General features: G+C 47.6%; 1 protein-coding gene across 1 annotated transcript in view; it reads left to right on the top strand.

The window, feature by feature from the left end:
- Positions 1-4,254: 4,254 nt before the first annotated feature.
- The window catches only part of Fanca (FA complementation group A), a 58,213-nt gene continuing 43,856 nt past the window's right edge, over positions 4,255-18,611 (top strand). Inside the window, 9 exon segments of the mRNA NM_001401252.1 lie at positions 4,255-4,340; positions 4,622-4,731; positions 6,055-6,148; positions 9,440-9,573; positions 9,696-9,791; positions 11,236-11,309; positions 16,216-16,328; positions 17,782-17,873; positions 18,374-18,407. Coding sequence (NP_001388181.1) covers positions 4,262-4,340; positions 4,622-4,731; positions 6,055-6,148; positions 9,440-9,573; positions 9,696-9,791; positions 11,236-11,309; positions 16,216-16,328; positions 17,782-17,873; positions 18,374-18,407 — 826 coding nt within the window. The 5' untranslated portion in view covers positions 4,255-4,261.

Genomic DNA, 18,611 nt, shown 5'->3' with positions numbered 1-18,611 from the left:
GCTGGCTTGGAACTCACAGAGATCTGCCTGCCTCTGCCTCCCAAGTGTTACGATCAAAGGTGTTCATAACTAAATCTGGCTTTAAAACAAAACAAAACAAAAAAAGTGTCTGCCTGTTTTGTCAGCAAAAGTACGCCCCCTAGGGGCCAGAAGAGAACACTGGCTTCCCTGGAAGTGGAGTTAAAGACAGTCGTTGTGGTACAGAGATTGGAGCCTACTCCTCTGACAAGCGTCCAGTGCTCCCAAGCACTGAGCCATCTCTCCAGCCCTCCTCACCTCCTTTTAGAGCTGAGAGTGAAGAATGGTGATGATTGGGAGTGTGTGCAACCACAATGGCCAAATGACGCTTTGATGGTAGTACTCACCCATTCCTGCTCTCACCATTCAAACCTGCCAGCTCTCCGCTTTAATTCCTGGCATCCCATAGCTGAGGGCCAGCATTGTGGGGTTTTCTTTAACCTGGAAGATCAACTTTCAAACATGAACTGATTCTGATAACCAGAAGCACTGGCGTGTTCTATGTCTGTCCCTAACACCCTCAGCATGTTTTTAGCACAGAGCCCAGCTCAGGTCCCGTGGTTCCTAGCAGGGTTCTCTTGAGTGAAAGCCAAGGTTTTCATAACACTTACAAAGCCCCTGGTGGCCCCACCGTTCCCACCTCCCCACAGCAAGTCTTGGTTTGTGGTACTGTGCACCAAACCTAAGGCCTCATGCATGTCATGCACCAGACCTAAGGCGCCATGCCTGTCACATATGGGACCTAAGGCCCCATGCATGTCATATATGGGACGTAAGGCCTTATGCATGAGTGCTAAGCAAACACTCTATTGATCCACACCCAGGCCCTAATATGTTTTCAGTTCAATAACTAGCTCAAGGCACTGTATATCATCCAATATACTATATTTTACTTATTTATGGCTCTCACTAAACCATATTACCCACAAAGGTGGGCATTTTTGCCCAGTTCGTTGCTGTTTTCACTGCATTGTCCCCAGGCCAAGAATGGTGTGTGGTGAGAGTCCAATGGAGCATGCTGAGGGAGAGTCCCTGAGCCGCACAGAGCTCTCACCACTTGCTAACACTAGCAAACTAGCAATCTCACCAATACTTCATTAGAGTCTCATGGTATCCCTGTGAGACAGGTAGAATATATTATGATCTTTACTTGAGAATAAAAAAGTATGCTCCCTGCTTTGTAAATCGAGTTTTATTGGCACATGGCTACACTTACTTGGGACGTATGTGTGACTGCTCTCAGCTACGTAGCGAGTTGGGTGACTGTGATAAACACCATGTGGTCCACAATGCTAAAATATTTGCTCTCTGCCCTTTATACTAGTGTTCTGTCTCTGCTGGGGCAGCTGGTCCCCCGCCAGTGGTCCATATTCAGGGGTTCCTGGTACCCTAAAGGTACATCAGAGTAAATCCCACACTGATGTCATTGTGTATTCTCACCATGCTGACACGTATGATGATACAGAAACAGGGGAGGCTGCGGAGGTTTCCTGAAGCTGCCAAAAACACACGACCACAAATGACCCAGGGGCTCAAAGAACAGAAACTCATTCATTCATTTTTGTTCTTTGTTTCTTGAGACAGGGTTTCCACTAGCATCCCTGTCTGGCCTGGAACTTGCTGTGTAGAACAGGCTGACCTCAGACTCAGAGAGATCCAATCCACCAGCCCCAGCCTCCGCTTCTGGGACTAAAGATGTGTGTTACCGTCTAGTCAGAAACCCAGTCTTGTGGTTCTGGAGGCCAAAAGCCAAAGTGTGTATGGACTGGAGCTTCCCCAAGAGGCACCAGGAGACTTCCTCACTCCAGTGTACTCTCCTTTCCCCCAACTCTCTCTCTCTCTGTTCTTTTAGATGGTCTCATACAATCATCCAGACTGTCCTGGAACTCGTGGAAATCCTCCTGCCTCAGCTTCCCAATTGCTGCAATTACAGGTATGAGCTACATCTGGTCTTAAATATATCTTCATGTCCTCGTCTCTCCCATGGTGCCGTCTTCTAGTCTAGCTCCTGACACTCGCCATTGGACTTAGGAGTCTCTTAGACAATCCAGGACACTCTTGAGAGCCTTTGTTATATCTGTGATGACTATTTCCAAGATCCTTGTGAAGAAGCAGCAGAAGGAGCAGGGGTTCAACCTCATCCTCAGCTACAAAGTGAATCAGAGGCCAGACTGGAAACACCTGGGGCTTTGTTGCCTCAAAAAACAAAGCCCAGGCTCGACTCAGGGGTCATTCTTAGTGCCTATGGCTTACACCTGTTGTGTTTTATAAAAAAAGAAAAGGAAGGGGCTGGAGAGATGGCTCAGTGGTTAAGAGCACTGACTGCTCTTCCAGAGGTCCTGAGTTCAAATCCCAGCAACCACGTGGTGGCTCACAACCATCTGTAATGGGATCTGATGCCTTCTTCTGGTGTATAAAGACAGCGACAATGTACTCATTACATACACACACACACACACACACACACACACACACACACACACACATATATATATATATATATATATATATCTTTAAAAAAAAGGAAGTCAGGGATATGTCTGGTGGAGGCCCGGTATAGTGCAGGGCAAGAAGCATGGTATAGTGTGGGGGAAGAGGGACTGTGCCGAGGCATCCCTTCCCTGAGAGGTACCAGCCACAAAGCTGCAATTAAAAGAAAAACGTATGCAATGAAAGCTTGAAAACACACAGTAAGTACTAGTCTGTTGGTGTGATTTTACGGGGCAGTGCTGTAATCCCAACATTGTAATCTGCATTTTTCAACAAGTCCAGTAGCACAAGCTAGGGGTCCCCATGACTCTGGAAACTAAGGCAGGAGGATCATTTCTGCCTAGGAGTTTGGGGCATTACTGTTTTGGACCCATAGACTGGCTGAGTAGATCATGGTTTTCATATGGAGGAAAATGGCCCTTTTTGTGTTGAAATACAAGACTATTTTTCTAGGCAGTGGTGGTACATGCCTTTAATCCTTAGCAAAGGCAGCAGATCTCTGAGTTTGCCAGCCTGGGTTACAGAGTGAGTTCCAGGACAGCCAGGGCTGCACAAAGACACTACTCATTCCAAAACAAAAAACAAAACAAAACAAACAAACAAACAAACAAACAAGCCGGCTGGGCTGGAAACAGTGAGAGGGCTTGTGTTGGAGCAGAGTCCACCTTGTGGTCCATAAGGGAAGTACAGCCCAATCTTCTGATGGGCGGAGTGAGCAGCTGCTCTCTGACGCTAGAGGCATCGCGGAGCTCCCGACACCTTTGATTCTGAGCACCATAGTGAGGGGTTTTTGTTGACATGTTTTAATCGGTCCTCTTCAGTTTTATATCTTTCGAGTTAAGTGTTCTCTCTGATCTGTGAAGTGGTTCTTAGGCTCTCAGCACAACTGTAGCACCTCCAGGTCATGGAGGCAGATAAACCTGATTCCTGGAAAACTCTGTTCTGGCTCTGACAATGGATCCTCCAGCTGCTGACTGATTTCGGGCTCCTGGCTATCATGGCTAGTTCAAGCCTGTCTCCAGCGTCCTGTCTTCCGACTGAGAGTCTATGCGTGACTGGGACAATGTTGAAAATCAAGCACAGTTACTGCAGGGCAGATAATGACCTCTTTCCTTTCGTTTGTTTGTTTGTTTAAGATAGGATTTCTCTGTGTAGCCCTGGCTATCCTGGATCTCATTCTGTGACGAGGCTGGCCTCGAACTCACAGAGATCACCTGCCTCTGCCTCCCCAGTGCTGGGATTACAGTGCGGGCCCGCACATCAGGTGGACTTTATAAACAGGAATGATAGCGTTTCATGGCTGTTTTTCCTTCCTGAGTCCTAAAACTCACACCCTAGCACCTAAACTGTTTTGGTCAATTTTCCAGCAGTAAGAGCCACACCAGAGTATTAGGGATCGACCCTGCATATTGTTGAGCAAAGCAGGCAAGAAGAGGTTTTTACCATCAAGAGGGTCGGGTTTGTCACGTGATTCCCCCAGGCCACGCTCCGGGCCATTCGCAATTCTGCGCCACTTTCCCCTCATTCTCATGCGCTGGTGTATGGTGTATTTGCACCAAGGCTGTCACCAGACTGCCTATCCCATCCCCCAAGGCTGCCAGATTCGGGGACCAGAGCTACAACAAAGATGGCCGCAGAGCAAGGGTCCGCCCTCGGGGGTGTGGTCAAGCGTGCTCCTAGCCAATGAGCGCCAGAACCTAGCCGCCGCCAATCGGGAGGCAGCGCGGGCTGCAGAGCTAGTGTTCCAGACGCTATGCCGGGCTCGCCGGCAAGGGGTGCTGCTGTGGGCGGTGGGCCCCGGGTCCTCCGAAAAACATGGACCGAGCTGCTGGGTAGGTCCTGCCACCACTACCTTCCGACCCCAATCAGTGCCCAGTGCGGTCCCTCCATTCTCCGGGTCCAGGATCAGATCCCCCCCGCGTGGCACAGCCCGGCGAGTCAGTAGTCCTGGGCCGCTGGTCCTCATAGGGCTATAGGCCCCAGGTTTTCTGGTCCCAGCGGCAGATGACGGACCAGATCCTGGGCAGCTCTCTCTGGACCTCCGTGCAGCGTGTCACCTTGTCGCGCTATAATTTTTTTAGCAGTTTTTTTTTTTTTCTTTTTATCTCTTCAGCTGGCAGAGTCAAGAAGCAAAAATATGACCCTGAAAGGGAGCAGAAATTAAAGGATTCTGCTCTGAAACTCCTGAGATACCACCAAAACATGCATGACCTTTTGCTAGAGGTAAGAGGAAGTTGGCATGGTTGAGCAGGTTGGGTGTTCAGAAGCAAGCCAGATCATAATCTTTACAATATCCTTCTAAGCCTGCGAACTTGGTGAATAACTGGTGCCTGCAAACCAGGGGAGAAGAGAGCTGAGTGTATTTTATATTTTATGTCTTTGGAAATGAAAGTAGTCGGGTAGTAAATTTACTAATTCTCGAAAGGCTCTGGTAAATTCCTTCTGGAGAAAAGTACTTGAGGGACTGGAGAGGTTGGTCCCATACAATCTTCGTTTTGTTTTTATGTGTGTGAGTGTTTTGCCTGCGTATATGTGTGCACCACGTGTGTGCCCAGTGCCTACAGAAGTCAGAGGAGGGTATCAGAACCCCTGGGACTGGAGTTAGGGATGCGTGTGAGCCACCGTTGTGGGTGCTGGGAATCAAGACTTGGTCCTTTGCAAGGGCAACAAGTGCTCTTGACCAGTGCACCGTCTCTCCAGCTCTAAGGCATCATGTTCTTAAGAGAATCTGAGGTCAGTTCCCAGAACCCATATCAGGAGACTCAGAGCCATCTGTAACTCGAGTTCCAGGGGACCAGACACCCTCTTCTGAACCCTGAACACTGCACAGACTGGAACGCATACAGACAAGCAAGTACACTGTGCTGGTTTTAAATCAACTCAATACAAGCTAAGAATCCTGTGGGAAGAGTTCCTCTCAGTTTGAAAGCCCTCCACCCCACTCTCATCGGACTGTGGGCAGGCCTGTGCTACATATCATTGATTAATGATTGATGGGGGAGGGTCCATCAGATGGGGGTGGTGGTGCTTCTCCTGGTCTGGTGGTCCTGGGATGTGTAAGAAAGCAGGCCTAACAAGCCATAGTGAGCAAGCCCATAAGCAGCGTGGCCACTCCATGAGGGAAGTCAGGACAGGAACTCAAGGCAGGAACTGACAGACAGACAGACAAACAATACAAAAGAGAATGAAAGAGGTTTACATATAGAACAGCTAGTTGCCTGTTTTTGGACAGGGATTCTCTGTGTAGCTTCTGCCTCCTGAGTGCCACCACTGCCCAGCAAGACAGAGTACAAGTTGTAAGCCGAAATGAGTGAAATGAGTTTCCCAAGTTGCTCTTGGTCATGGTGTTTTTATCACAGCAATAGCAATTCTAAAACACACACGCACACACACACACACACACACACACACACACACACACACACACACAAAGATAAATTTAAAAACAAAACAAAATAAAACCAAAATAACCAAGCAAGTAGACCTTCTGTGTGAGCTCCGCTCCACTCCAGCCCTGAAAGTGATTCTTACTGCTCTGATTTGTAGGCGGAAGTGCCACAGTGTAAAAAGCTGCGACTCAGCGAGCTGATTGACTGCGGCCGTGCTGAGGCTTCCTCCGACCCGTCCACTCCCTTCATCCGTGAGTTATCACTGTGCCCTTCACTGACTTAGAAAACAGGAAAGGTCACGGTCTGTTTATAGTAGGCAGACAGTCAGATTCTACCAAACAATGCCCTTTTTCTCGTATGTATTATTACCAGTTATGCCGGCTTCGTGACTTGGTTTGGAGTTTTTTTCCTTGCTCCTTCCCCCTCCTTCCCGGAGAGACAGGGAACGGGGTTTCTCTGTGTAGCCTTAGATGCCCTGGAATTCACTCTGTAGACCAGGCTGGCCTTGAATTCACAGAGATCCACCTGCTTCTGCCTCCCCAGTGCTGGGATTAAAGATGTGAACCACCATTGCTAGGAGGTATTTATTGCTCTGCCCCAAGCTCACGTGTGCGTGTGTGCGTGCGTATATCTCTGTGTGAGTGTGTGTGTGTGTGTTTGTTTGTTTTCCTGTGTGTATATGTGTGTCTGTGCATGTGTCTGTGTCTATATGTGTGAGAAGGAACATGTGGAAGTCACAGGACAACCTCATGGAATTGATTCTCCCTTCTTTCCATGGGTTCCAAGATTCAAACTCAGGTCTCTAGGCTTGTGTGGAAATCTCCTCTACCCTCTGAGCCATTTCACTTCCCCCTACCCCCCCTTTTTTTCCTGTTTTGAGGTAGGGCTTGTACCCTAGGCTGGTCTAGACCTTGCTGTGTGGTGCTGATCTGGAACTTCTGCTTCTCCTACTAAGCCATTGGTGTTGAGGTCACAGGGGTCCCCGCTGTGCCTGGTTTCATATGATCAAACTTAGGGCTTCATTCATGCTAGGCAAGCATTTTACCAACATTGCAGCTCCTGACGCTGTGTCTGAAGTGTACTCAGCTAAAGGTGCAGGCTATAAAGGACCCCAAGTTACTCTTAGAAAATATCGTCTGCTGTGTGCCTCCTTCCTGGCTGTGAATCCGACTGAAACCGGAAGCCTGCTTGTGAGTGTCACTCTCCAGAGTTGGAGAAAGCTTGGGGGCAGGGACGTCGGTTATCAATCAATAAGGTTTTTTTTTTCACTCTACGACTTCTTTCAGAAAGCGATGCTACCTTCATTATTCGATACTTTTTAGCCTTTTTTTTTTTTTCATTTATGTGTTCATTCACTCACAGTGAGCTTGTGTGCCATGGTGATCATGTGGAGGTCAGGTCAACTGCATGAACCAGTTTTTCCCTTGAACCTTGTCATTCTGGGGGAACCAAACTCAGGTTGTCAGTCTTGACTTCAGGCAGCTTCACGCACTGAGACATCTTGACAGCCCTCAGTGATTTTCTTCTAGATTTTTTCTTTTAGAGTTTTTTTTTTTTTTTTTTTTTTTTCAGAGCTAGGGACCGAACCCAGGGCCTTGTGCTTGCTAGGCAAGCGCTCTACCACTGAGCTAAATCCCCAACCCCTCTTTTAGAGGTTTAAGGGCATCAGATCTCATTACAGATGGTTGTGAGCCACCATGTGGTTGCTGGGAATTGAACTCAGGACCTCTGGAAGAGCAGTCAGTGCTCTTAACCACTGAGCCACCTCTCCAGCCCCGATTTTCTTCTAGATTTATGAATACCTCTGAGTATATGTCCCATGTGCAGGGCGTCTACCCACAGAGGCCGGAAGAAAGTGTTGGGTGCCCTGGAGTTGGAATTGAGATGACTGAGAGTAGATGAAAGTGTTCTGTGCAGGAGCAGAAGGTGGTCTCAACCCTGAGCCACGATCCAGTCCCTCCCATTTGCCCTTTTAACTTTATTATTGTTTGATGCACTGGGGTTTGAACCTAGGGTATTTTATGCTCCACTAACCCTTTAAACCATTTATAAAAGGGAAACAAGGTTTGGCTAAGTCATCTGTGCTGGCCTTGGGTTTTCAGTCCTCTCTCAGCTTTCCTAGTAGCTGGAATTACAGCCTTCTGTCTCCAGTCCCAGTTCTGATATCATTCATTCACTCATTCATTCATTTATTTTATGTGAGTTCACTGTCACTGTCTTCAGACACACCAGAAGAGGGCATCAGATCCCATTACAGATGGCTGTGAGCCACCATGTGGTTGCTGGGACTTGAACTCAGGACCTCTGGAAGAGCAGTCAGTGCTCTTAACCACTGAGCCATCTCCAGCCCCCAGCTCTGATTTCTAACACTTGTAATCTGAAGCCTCTGTAATTATTGTGTATGGCTTTCCTTATTCTTTGATGTGAGTTTTTAGAGCCTTGAAGATAATGGGTGTATGCCATATATATGCACACACACACACACACACACACACACACACACAATGTGTATGGATATTTTTTCTGCATGTATGTCTGTGAACTGCGTGCATGCCTAGTACCCATGGAGGCCATAAAGGTGGTTGGATCCCTTGGATCCCCTGGAACTGGAGTCACAGGCAGTTATAAGCTACTGCCGTGTTGTGGGAATCGAACCTGGGTCCTCTAGAAGAGCAACACATGCTCTTAACTGCTGAGCCATCTCTCCAGCCCTCCTATTTTTTTTTTCCCCTTGACAATTAGTTTTGGAAGTGAAGTAAATCAGAAATGATTGTAAGCACTGCCTGTTTCTAGGCTGCCCACAACATTTCGCCTTAAGGAATACAGACCACAGACTGGGTCAGGAGCCTGGCGACTGCCGTAGGGCCAGCTTGTCCAGCCTCTGCCTGCGTGTACCCATGATCCTCTGCTCCCTTTCAGGTGCAAGGCAGAGCATCTGGAAATCCTGTCCATTTTGGGCTTGAATGTCTGTAAGGTCCCTGAGGGGGAGGTAAACTCATCTGTGGCCTTAAATAGGGACTAACGTTGAAGCAGCACAGTGTTGTGGCTCTTGTCACTGGTGTCTGAGGCCATGGGTTCAATCCCTGTCATGAGATGAGATGAGAGTCTAATCCAGCGCCTCAGGCACGCTATGTTTATACCCTACCACCTGAGCTACCTTCCCAGCCCTTATTAATATAGTTTTAAAATTATATGTTAGTAATCCACTTACTGCAGAAGAGCCTTCCTGATAGCATATCGGGAAGTCTGATGACCTCTGCTCACCGAGTTCTTTATAAGGATGATAAAGTTCCCTCCGTATGTTGCAATGCAGTGTATCTGCCGCGGTAAGAGATGCGTGCATGTGTGTGTTTTGAGTTCAGAGTGTCCCGAGAGCTGCCAGTTTGGCCATGAAATCATCTTTTTGTGTCTCCTTCCCCTTCTGTGTATCCCTTTTCTACCATGATGCCACAACCGAATGAGAAGCAGTTTTCCACCAAAGTCCTTGGAAGGTCGTGTTTCTCATGCTTTAATGGAAAGTCACAGCTCTGTTTGGTTTCTAGGCTCTGCTTTTCGGGATCAGGCCTCGAGGCTGGGGGTTCCTGTGGGGGTGCTGTCTGCCAGAGTGTTCGCTCGCAGCGTGCAGCAGGTCTGCGTGGAGCCCAGCCACCCCGTGCTGCTCAGTCCGGAACAAAGTGTGAGAAGCCGGCCCCTTAAATACGACCTGTCGGTTTTGGGCTGTCTGGGAAAGTAGGGTATTTCTTTAATGCTGTTTTTAGATAATTTACCTCTTTGAAAATACAGATCGTATCTTTCTAGGAGAGGCTGTCTTCCTTGCTAGTGAGCGCTCAGCGCTTGTTGGCCCACAACATGTTCTCCCGACTCACCTTCTGTCAAGAACTATGGAAAGCACAGGTAAACCTGAAGTTCTGTTCTTAGGATTTTAAAGGCGATGTCCTGTTGGTCTGGGTCTGTGAATTTTCTTAGGAATTTGGCCAAACGTCTCATTAATTACAGAGCTTGACGAGGGAGATCGTCGGATGCCCCCGAGGGCGGCAGGAGCGCCTCAGTGCTGTCTGTCAGTCCCCCACCATTGGCAGTGTTCATTACAGTAGGGTACCTAGGGGCCTGTAGGGCTCGCACTTGAAAGATTTGAGGCAGGAGGATGTCGGAGTTCAGGGTCAGCCTGGTGTACTCAGAGTTCCAGGCCAGACAGAGCCACATAATGAGACCCCGACTGTCTCCACAAAGATAAAATCAAGCACATGGTGGACTCTGTCCTGACTCCCTGGTGTGCTGTCAGGAAGGCTCTTCTGAGTGAGTGAATTACTGACGTATAGTTTTAAAAGCAGGCTAATAGGGTTGAGAAGGTAGCTTGGCTGGTAGGGTATTTACATAGCATGCCTGATGCCCTGGATTAGACCCTTATAAAGTGATGTGTGTGTGTGTGTGTGCCTGGGCACAGTTTGTTTGTGTGTGTGTGTGTGTGTGTGCCTGGGCACAGCAGTGTGTGTGTGTGTGTGTGTGTGTGTGTGTGTGTGCGTGTGTGCGTGTGTGCGTGTGTGTGCTCCTGGGCACAGCAGTGTGTGTGTGTGTGTGTGTGTGTGTGTGTGTGTGTGTGTGTATGTGTGTGCCTGGGCACAGTGGTGCGTGCCTGTAATCCTTGCTCTTGGGAGGTAGAGGCAGAAGGATCAGAAGTTCAGGGTTATCCTTAGCTACATAGTAAATTTCAGACCAGCCTGGACTACATGAGACCCTATTTCAAAAACAAAACAAAACAAACTATATTAGTAAGCTGTATTTGAAACATTGTTTTCTTTTTCTTTTTCTTTTTCTTTTTTCTTAAAGATTTATTTATTATTTTATGTATTTGAGTCCACTGTCTTCAGACACACCAGAAGAGGGCACCGGATCCCATTACAGATGGTTGTGAGCCACCATGTGGTTGCTGGGAATTGAACTCAGGACCTGTGGAAGAGCAGCCAGTGCTCTTAACCGCTGAGCCGTCTCTCCAGCCCTTTATTTTTCATCTTTATTATGCATATATGTATGTATGAGTGTGTTCTGGAGCCGTGGCATGTGAGTGGAGATCACAGGACAATCTCCAGGAAGTAACTCAGAGTGCATAGGCCAGAGTGTAGGAAGGAGTGCAAATGACTTAACTGGAGGCTCCTGGGAGGTCATAGCTGTCACAGACTGCGGAGGAAAAGCCATGCTGAACAGAAAGGAACATAGATTCTGTGTGACATGAGCCCTTTAGGCCATGCTGTGACAGGTTCTCAGTGTGTATGAGCATAACCTGGGCTGGACGCTCTGTAGGACGAAGCCCACGTTGAGATAACACTGTTGTGTTTTTCAGAACTCTTTGTTGCTGGAAGCTGTGTGGCGTCTTCACACACACCATGTCGTGAGCCTACAAGAGTTACTGCAAAGGTACCGGACTAGTTTAGTCGTTCTCCGCTACTTAGTGTCCTGCAGCCTTTCTGTAGTCAATAGCTGAGTTTCTAAGCTGTCTCTTTGTTATTCGTTTATGTATATATTTATTGAGGGGTGGGAGGTGCAAGTGGGGAGGCATGGGTGTGGAGCCCGGAGGAGGAGCCAGTTTTCCTCTTCCACCCTGTGGGTTCTGGGGTCAGATTTTCATGGTGAGCGCCTTCACCTGCTAAGCCGACTTGCCTGACCATACTTGTCCTTTATCTTTAAACTTTTTTTTAAAATTAATTTTTATTTATATGAGTACACTGTAGCTGTCTTCAGATGCACCAGAAGAGGGCATCGAATCCCATTACAGATGGTCATGAGCCACCATGTGGTTGCTGGGAATTGAACTCAGGACCTCTGGAAGAGCAGTCAGTTCTCTTAACCGCTGAGCCATCTCTCCAGCCCTATGTCCTGTATCTTATGAGAACATTTATTGGTATTAAAGTACCCTTGGGCATGTTTTCTCTGTATATGTCCCGTAATGATGATTTTTGTGTGTATATGTAAATACACGTTTGTATGTATATGAATATACACATGTTGTATGTGCATGAGTATGTACATGCTTGTATGTACATGATTATACACATGCTTGTAGAAGCCACAGGTCAGTGTTGTGTGTCTTCCACAATCATTTTCCACTTACCTTTTGACATAAGACCTCACTGTGCTCGGAGCATGCCGATTGGGCTAAACTTGTCAGCCAAAAAGCCCGGGGGATCTTCTTGCTCTGCCTCACCAGACCTGGGCACAGGGAACAATTCACAGACGGAGCCATTTCCTCAGCCCCTGTCATGATGATTCCTTTTAAAGATGGAGAAAAAGACAAGAAAGTACTTTGTGGGCAGATGAAGGTGGATCTCTGAGAGTTCAAGGCTATCCTGGTCTACATAGTGAGTTTTAGGCTAGCCAGGGCTACATAGTGTGACTGGCTCAAAACAAAATAAAAAACAAACGAGAGCAACAAAAACTGAAGCAAGTTGGACTTGGGCTTAGAGTTTGCACTGAGTGCACAAAGCCCGAGTTCAGTCCTCAGCATTTCATGAAGCAGCACAGGAGCTCAGCCGTATAATCCCAGATCTCAGGAGGGAGGGCGAAGAGAATCACAAGTTCAAGGCCTGGGCTGGAGAGTCGCTCAGGCACTCGCTGGTCTTGCAGAGGACCTAGGCTTGGTTTCCAGCATCCACATGCACAGCAGCTTCTCGCCATCCTAACCCCAGGTCCAGAAACCTGACCCCTGCAGGCAGTGCACGCACATGGTCTACAGACATGCTCCTACACATAAGGGATTTTTAAATTTTTAAAGATAAGTATAAAGCTACTCACAGTTACATACTGAGATCAAGACCCAGCCTAGTCTCCATGAGACCCTGTCTCAAAACAAAACCAAAAAGTTAACTAAAAAAAGAGATGTTCAGGTAAATATGGCTGATGAAATGTATGTAACTATTTATTTCTGAAATCACCTTAGGAGTCAGACTGTGTGAGGGTACGAATGTGCTGGAGCACTTGTCTGGAAGTCGGTGGCTCCCTCGGGTTGGACTCAGGTAGTCAGGCTTGGTGGCAAGTATCTTTACATTGTTTGCCAGCCCAGAAAAGGAACTTTTATAACAAGGAGTAACCTGATAAAATGAACTAGCACCAAGATGGCAAAATAAAATTCGGAAGAAGGGAAGCAGATGGAGCAGCCGTAAGAGATTTAGTAGACTATGCTGAGCCAGAAATGTGGATGAAGATAACCAAGTGTGAGGTCAACCAACCATGAAGATATCCAGCCATGAAGACAACCAACCACGAGGACAACCAACCATGAAGATATCCAGCCATGAAGACAACCAACCACAAGGACAACCAACCATGAAGATATCCAGCCATGAAGACAACCAACCACGAGGACAACCAACCACGAGGACAACCAACCACGAGGACAACCAACCACGAGGACAACCAACCACGAGGACAACGAACCACGAGGACAACCAACCATGAGGACAACCAACCACGAGGACAACCAACCACGAGGACAACCAACCACGAGGACAACCAACCATGAGGACAACCAACCATGAAGACAACCAACCACGAGGACAACCAACCACGAGGACAACCAACCATGAAGACAACCAACCACGAGGACAACCAACCACGAGGACAACCAACCACGAGGACAACCAACCACGAGGACAACCAACCATGAAGACAACCAACCATGAAGATATCCAGCCATGAAGACAACCAACCACGAGGACAACCAACCACGAGGACAACCAACCACGAGGACAACCAACCACGAAGACAACCAACCACGAGGACAACCAACCACGAGGACAACCAACCACGAGGACAACCAACCACGAGGACAACCAACCACGAGGACAACCAACCACGAGGACAACCAACCATGAGGACAACCAACCACGAGGACAACCAACCACGAGGACAACCAACCATGAAGACAACCAACCATGAAGATATCCAGCCATGAAGACAACCAACCACGAGGACAACCAACCACGAGGACAACCAACCACGAGGACAACCAACCACGAGGACAACCAACCACGAGGACAACCAACCACGAGGACAACCAACCACGAGGACAACCAACCACGAGGACAACCAACCACGAGGACAACCAACCATGAAGATATCCAACCATGAGGACAACCAACCACGAGGACAACCAACCACGAGGACAACCAACCATGAAGATAATCGACTAGTCTATTTTATTTATCCATATCTCAATTATTGGGAGTGTTGATACTACAGGAGGTTGGATGAAAAAGAGTCTCAGAGAGGCCTATACAAGGCCTTCCATGAAATGTCTGGGGCCTCTGACCGTCTAGTCCATCAGAAGGCTGGCAGTCTCTGCTTTCTGAGGTCTAGCTTGGGACATCAAGCATAGTTGAAAATGCCATCTTGAAACCAGGTCATGCTGTGACAATAGTTCCCATAAGATTTTTTTAAAAATTTATACCAAAAATAAATAAGTAAAAGAGGCTTGGGTGAATCAAATAAAGAAAATGGGGGCATAAAAAGATGAGAAAGAACTGGGCGGTAGTGGTGCACACCTTTAATCTCAGCATTTGAGGCAGAGGCAGGCAGGGGGATCTCTGAGTTTGAGGCCAGCCTGCTCCACAAAGCAATTTCTAGGACAACCAAGGCTACACAGAAATCTTGTCTCCAAAAACAAGAGGAAATCCCAGACAGTTATTTTTATGATCTTGAAGGTGGGAGACCTAAATACGATAAAGCTCAGAGGCTAGAAATGATTAATAAACTTAATTTCACAGAGAGCAGGTCTCCTAGTATACACGCACCAGGACACCAACATCTACGACACACAAGTGGACAGAATAGACAGGGGGAAAAGCACGTTTTAACAATTGGTAGAGGCTTGTGGATTCCTCATGGTACTGAATAGAGTTAGATCATCAGTGCAAAGCCTGGAATGATGGCTCGTGCCTTCAATGTTAGCACCCAGGAGGCAGAGGCAGGGATTTCTGTGAGTTCGAGGCCAGCCTGGTCTATGTAGAGAGTGCCAGACTGGCCAGGGTGGCATAGTGATACCTCTACTTAGGAAAAATTTACCAGGGCCATAGGCTACCCGAACACGGAAAAACGCTGTAGCTAGTCACCCTGGGATACTCTGCAGGGAGAGCACGTGTGAGCACATGAACAGAAGTTTGGGGATGCAGTTGGCAGAGTCCTTATCTACCAGCCTGGAGCCCCAGATGCAGTTCCTAGTACCACCAGATGTGGAGGTACACACTTACAATCCTGGTACTGGGGGCTGGGAGCAGAAAGATCAGGCATTTGAGGCCAGCCTCGGTCACACAGCGCGCATACGAAGGCTGGGCTGTACTAGACCCTCTTTCAAAAAGAAAGGGGACAAAAACCAAGTACACGGAACTTCTGAAACAGGACAGAAAGTATAGGTCATAAAACCAGTTGGGATAAACGGTTGAAATAATTTAAAATAAGTTCTCTGTCCCCAAACATTTTTTTTTGTTGGTGGGGGGCAAGCGTTGGCATTGGCTCGTATTGAACCCATGAGTGACCATTTTATTACCACTGTATTAATCTTTTTTCTGTGTCTATACATGTATACCTGTATATATGTTTGTACCAGAGGCATAGACATACATGCAGGAAGAGGCCAGAAAAGGGTCTGATCTGAGATCCGAGATTTGGAGCTGGGATACAAATGGCTGGAATCAAACACGGGTCCTCTGCAAGAGTGGCCAGTGTCTCAACCTCGGAGCCGTCTCTCTACCCCTAAACGTTCTTAAAGAGTTTCACTGTCTAACCCTGGCTGTCCTGGAACTCACAGTGAGTTTCCTGGTTAGACTAGGCTGGCCACGAGCTCACAGAGAGCCACTTACCTCTGCCTCCCCAGTGCTGGGACTACAGGCATGGGCCACCACACCAGTTCACAGTAAACTTGTTTTTTAGAAAAGATTTATTAGTAAATAAAGGGTTCTGTCTGCATGTACACCTGCACACCAGGAGAGGGCATCAGATCCCATTACAGATGGTTGTGAGCCACCATGTGGTTGCTGGGAATTGAACTCAGGACCTCTGGAAGAGCAGTCAGTGCTCTTAACCACTGAGCCACCCCTCCAGCCCCCTTATTCTTAAACTTTTTAAAATGATGTCTTTGTTTTTGCCTTAGCAGCAGCCAGGCAGGCGCCCTGTGCCTGCCCAGTTAGCCCTTGAGATAGAATTTGGCAGCTGCTGTGTTCTTACCAGCCAGTGCTTCCTAGTCAAGTGACTATTGCAGTAAATAAATAAACGAACGGAATTATGAGGGCAGTGGGATGGGGGATTCAGCCTCTGTTCTTTGTGTCCTCAGCCATCCTGACACGGAAGCCATGACCACGTGGCTCTTGAGGAACCTACGCTTCCTGTGTGAGCTGATAGGAGCATCCTGCCCATCCTCTGATACTGTGGAAGCCATGCTTTCTGGTATGTTCATAAGCAGACGGGTTCCTGGGGAAAGCTATGCATTTTGAAAAGAGAGCAGTCTCTCTGTTCCTGTGGGTCTAGGGTGAAATAAACTCACCAGGTCAGTCCTGGGCCTCTATTTTATTCTTTAAATGTCTGAGTGGTTTTGTTTTGTTTTTTTAAAGATTTATTTATATGTGTGAGTGCACTGTCACTCTGTTTAGACACACCAAAAGAGGGCATCCCATTACAGATGGTTGTGAGCCACCATGTGGTAGCTGGGATTTGAACTCAGGACCTCTGGAAGAACAGCCGGTGCTCTAACCACTGAGCCATCTCTCCAGTCCACCTGTTTTCTCGAGTGGTTGGAATCCTAGTGGGAGTGTTTGTGGCAAAGTTGGGTTTTCCCTCGAGTGGTCCAGGTCCCTTTGCCACCTTAGCTATCGGCTGCAGTGCTAGCAGTCCCAGAGAGGTGATCCAGTCACAGGTGAGGAGCATGTGCTCCGTCCAGGCAGCTCGCAGGTTTCTGTTGATTTTGAGCCGGTCTTACCTTGTAGCTCTAGCTGGCCTGGAACTTGTACTACAGAACAGGCTAGACCAAAACTCAACACATCTGCCTGCCTCTGCTTCTCTTCAATGCTGGGATTGCTGTGTCTCCACAGTTGGTCTTACTCTGTAGCCCAGGCTGGCCTTTCACATTCATGGCAACCTTGCCTCAGTCTCCCCAAAGCTGGGATTACAGTCATTTACATCATGCCTGGCAAGTTGGTATGTTTCTTAGTTTGCAGAGATGCTCTTCCAGTGGTGTGAACTGCTTATATTTCCGGTGATCTACTCTAGACGAGTAAAATTTTCAGTCAAAGGTAAGATAGGAAACCTCAGTTCTAGGCTTCCTTACTCTGATCTTTTAAATCATGACTGGGCCAGTTGTGGATCAGCCAGATGTGCTGGTTCACTCCTTTAGTCCCCGCACTCCAGAAGCAGAGGCAGGCAGATGTCTATGAATTCGAGGCCAGCCTTGTCTGTATAGGAATCTCCAGGCCAGCCAAGCCTACATAGTAAGTCTGTCTCAGACCCACCAAATATAAAATTATGAATCAGTGTGTTTTTCTTATTCCTCAGAATGTGGTGTTTCCTTTGGGTGGTGATGTAGATATAATCCTAGCCACCCTGACTGGGTTGCTGGACTGAGATTGAAGCTGACACGGGAGTTTCAAAGCAAGCAAACAAAAGAGCATAAAGTAGAAATTAACTCTCAGAAGTCTTTACCATAAACATGACTTCTCTGAGTAGTTGAGTAAACGCTTGTGTCTCAGTTGGGCGGGCATTGGCAGGCAGAGGAGTTCACTGAGGGCTAAGTGCGCTGCCCATGAGGTCTGTGCCCACGTGGACTCCCTTGAGCCGGGTCAGCGTGAACCATGGCTGCTTGGAGACCATAGTGCATTTAAATTACTCTGAATATTTTATCTTTCAGGTCTTGTGCAACTGTTAATTTCATGGGGATTTCAGGGAAGCTCAGATCCAAGAAGACTCCTAGAGTCTGAAAAAATTGAAAAGATGCCTCAGGTAGGAAGGGGAAGGAAAGAAGACAGTCTCACATAGACAAGGATGAGCTTGAATTTCTTTTTCTTTTTTCTTTGTCTCTCTGTGTAGCCCTGGCTGTCTTGGAACTCACTCAGTAGACCAGGCTGGCCTCGAACTTAGAAATCCACCTGCCTCTGCCTTCCTAGTGCTGGGATTAAAGATGTGCACCACCATGCATGGCTTGACCTTGAATTTCTAATCTTGATTCCACCTCCGAAGTGTTGGGATCATAACCTTGCACTACCAACCACTCCCAAGTTTATGATGGGCTAGGGACCAAACCAAAGGCTTAGCTTCTGTCTGTCTGTCTGTCTCTCTCTCTCTCTTTCTCCCCTTCTCTCACATGGATTTATTAAGGAAGTGAGAAAGCTCCCAAGGGTAAGGCGGTTTCTTCTTTTGCCTCAGCATAGCAGGGCGTTCTGTGCATGGTCAGCATTGTGCCTGCTTGAGAGTTACTGACTGGATTTGTGTTCTGTTGACAGGTCGCTGCTGATGTTCTGCAGAGAATGCTGGCTTGTAAGTTGCTTGCCCTGGGCCTCAGGATATAAATGACTCATTTCCTTACTGCTGGTTCTAGCAGATTCATACACACACACACACACACACACACACACACACACACACACACACACACACATCTCTGTGTTGCTTCCCCTATATGTAGAATTAAGACAGTTATAAGCTGCCAAGCAGGTGCCAGGACTTGAACCCTGGTCATCT

The sequence above is a fragment of the Rattus norvegicus genome, chromosome 19 (genome assembly GCF_021556685.1).
Source record: "Rattus norvegicus strain SHRSP/BbbUtx chromosome 19, alternate assembly SHRSP_T2T, whole genome shotgun sequence".
Classification (NCBI taxonomy): domain Eukaryota; kingdom Metazoa; phylum Chordata; class Mammalia; order Rodentia; family Muridae; genus Rattus; species Rattus norvegicus.
Note: the sequence above shows the minus strand (reverse complement) of the source record. Positions and strands in the feature narration are given on the sequence as shown.